Source organism: Cucurbita pepo, unplaced genomic scaffold, assembly GCF_002806865.2.
Source record: "Cucurbita pepo subsp. pepo cultivar mu-cu-16 unplaced genomic scaffold, ASM280686v2 Cp4.1_scaffold001275, whole genome shotgun sequence".
Classification (NCBI taxonomy): Eukaryota; Viridiplantae; Streptophyta; class Magnoliopsida; order Cucurbitales; family Cucurbitaceae; genus Cucurbita; species Cucurbita pepo.
The window spans coordinates 5382-7583 of NW_019647458.1; the positions used below are offsets into that span (position 1 = coordinate 5382).

Sequence of the window (2202 nt, forward strand, 5' to 3'; positions counted from 1 at the left end):
CTAGAACTTATTAAAGCACAATTCACATCATTATGTTTGATAAAAGGAACGAGGGAACTTATAAGTTAATTTCATATATTTTTTCCATACAAAGCTAACCGTAAAACTAACCGTAAAAGTATTTTGATTTTTTAATATTTTTAAAAATTTAGGAATCTTTAAAAATATTTTTATTAATTTAGTCCCATTTTAATTCAAAAATATTCTCTAATAATTGCGTCATTTTCCAATTTTATTCTCAATCTCTTGAAAACTTTAACTAATTTATTTTAATTATGTTCTTTTTAACGTTGTCAAATGTTGAAAGTTGGATGATAAGAGAGAGAAGAGGATCAAATGTAAGGAAAAAATCATCATCAAAAGTCAACATACTAATAATAATAATAATAATAAATAATAATAATACATAATAATAATAATAATAATAATAATAATAAGTTGTTTTGTTTTGTTTATTAGGGTTTGAATCCTTTACTTGGGATACAAGCAACCACTCCTCACTTCCATAATTATTATTATATTTATGTCTTAACCTGTAATTTCATTAATAAATTACTATTATTATTATTATTATTATTATTATTATTTAAATGGCAAGCTGGGGTCCACCCGCTGACCATCTAATGGACAGTCAACCTCCTTTTATGACCACACATCCTAAGCCGACATTCAAGGACCCCAGCCATGCCGCTGACGTGTGCAGTGACTCACACCCCCTCCCCCCTCCACGTGTTTCTTTTCTATATATACCTCTCATTCTTCCCCATCTCTCAAGCTCATCCACTTCCCAATTCCCCGCCGCCGCCGCCGCCGCCGCCGCCGCTCATCGGAGTAGACCCCTACCGGATCAGATTCGCCGCCGCCGCCAAATGAGCGTAGCTGGGGTGCAGTTACCTCCAGGCTTCAGATTTCACCCCACCGATGAGGAGCTAGTCCTTCACTACCTCTGCAGAAAGTGCTCCTCCCTCCCCGTCCCCGCCCCCATTATCGCGGAGATTGACCTTTACAAATACGACCCGTGGCTCCTTCCCGGTATTCTTTCCTTCTTTTCTAGTAGAATAGATCGAGGAAAAGAAGTGAGATTGAAAGTCCAATCGACATTAAATATATTTGTATATATTCACGATTAACTTTACATCGTTCTCATTTTTTAGAATTGACCGTCTCGGGTGAAAAGGAGTGGTATTTCTTTTCCCCTAGGGACCGTAAGTACCCGAATGGCTCCCGTCCCAACCGTTCCGCCGGAACTGGCTACTGGAAGGCCACTGGGGCCGACAAGCCCATCGGCCGCCCCAAAACTCTTGGTATCAAGAAGGCACTCGTGTTCTACGCTGGAAAGGCTCCGAGGGGCGTCAAGACCAATTGGATCATGCACGAGTATCGCCTTGCAAACGTGGACAGATCCGCTGCCAACAAAACACACAACTTGAGAGTAAGAAACACCCATCCATCAATCAATCAATCATTTTTTAAAAGTGATTTGTGATTGGTTAATGAATTTGCAGCTGGACGAATGGGTGCTATGTCGTATATACAACAAGAAGGGATGTATAGAGAAGCATTACCAATCCACGGATGACTTTGAGGAAGAGGATGAGAAACCAAATATTAGTGCCACCATGCCCAACAACAACAACATGGTACAAATGGACACTTCCTATTCGGTGCCCATAATGCACACCGACTCCTCCAGTGGCTCGGATCCGGCGACGTCACCCGAGGTCACCTGGGATAAGGAGGTTCAAAGTCGACCCAAATCGGGAGGAAGAGGAGGAGATATTGACTTCTTTGAGTTTAGTTACATTGATTCTTTCTCGGCGGAGGACAATCCATTTGGAACACAAGTTCAGTTCCAGATGGACAATCTTTCGCCGTTGCAAGACACGTTTTCATATTTACCGTGGCAGATTTAATGTAATAACTCAAACTCATATCTCTTGAACTTCCCCTCAAGATTTTAAAATGTTTCGGCTAGTAAGAGGTTTCCATATCTTATAAGAAATGTTTCACTCCCCTCCTCTCTCCAATCGACGTAGGATTTCACAATTCATTCTTTGGTGCCCCAGAGTTGTCGCTGACACATCACCCGGTGTCTGACTCTGATACCATTTGTAACGGCCCAAGGGGTGGATTGTGAGATCCCACGTCGATTGGAAAGGGGAACAAAATATTTTTTTGATGTGAAAACCTCTCCCTAGCACA

At 41.1% G+C, this 2202-nt stretch overlaps 1 protein-coding gene across 1 annotated transcript; it reads left to right on the top strand.

The window, feature by feature from the left end:
• The first annotated feature begins 810 nt into the window (after positions 1–810).
• Positions 811–2002, top strand: LOC111786272 (NAC transcription factor 32-like). The gene is made up of 3 exons (XM_023666582.1): positions 811–1032; positions 1155–1432; positions 1506–2002. The coding sequence occupies exons 1-3, from the start codon at positions 870–872 to the stop codon at positions 1911–1913; spliced, it is 849 nt and encodes a 282-aa protein (XP_023522350.1). The 5' UTR covers positions 811–869; the 3' UTR covers positions 1914–2002.
• Positions 2003–2202: the final 200 nt, after the last annotated feature.

What these genes read in the sequence shown, in the direction of transcription:
- LOC111786272 (XM_023666582.1), top strand. Translation starts at nt 870, where the DNA reads ATGAGCGTAGCTGGGGTGCAGTTACCTCCAGGCTTCAGATTTCACCCC. An exon ending in CGACCCGTGGCTCCTTCCCG is followed by an intron (nt 1,033 to 1,154) that starts GTATTCTTTCCT and finishes CTCATTTTTTAG; the next exon opens with AATTGACCGTCTCGGGTGAA. An exon ending in ACAAAACACACAACTTGAGA is followed by an intron (nt 1,433 to 1,505) that starts GTAAGAAACACC and finishes ATGAATTTGCAG; the next exon opens with CTGGACGAATGGGTGCTATG.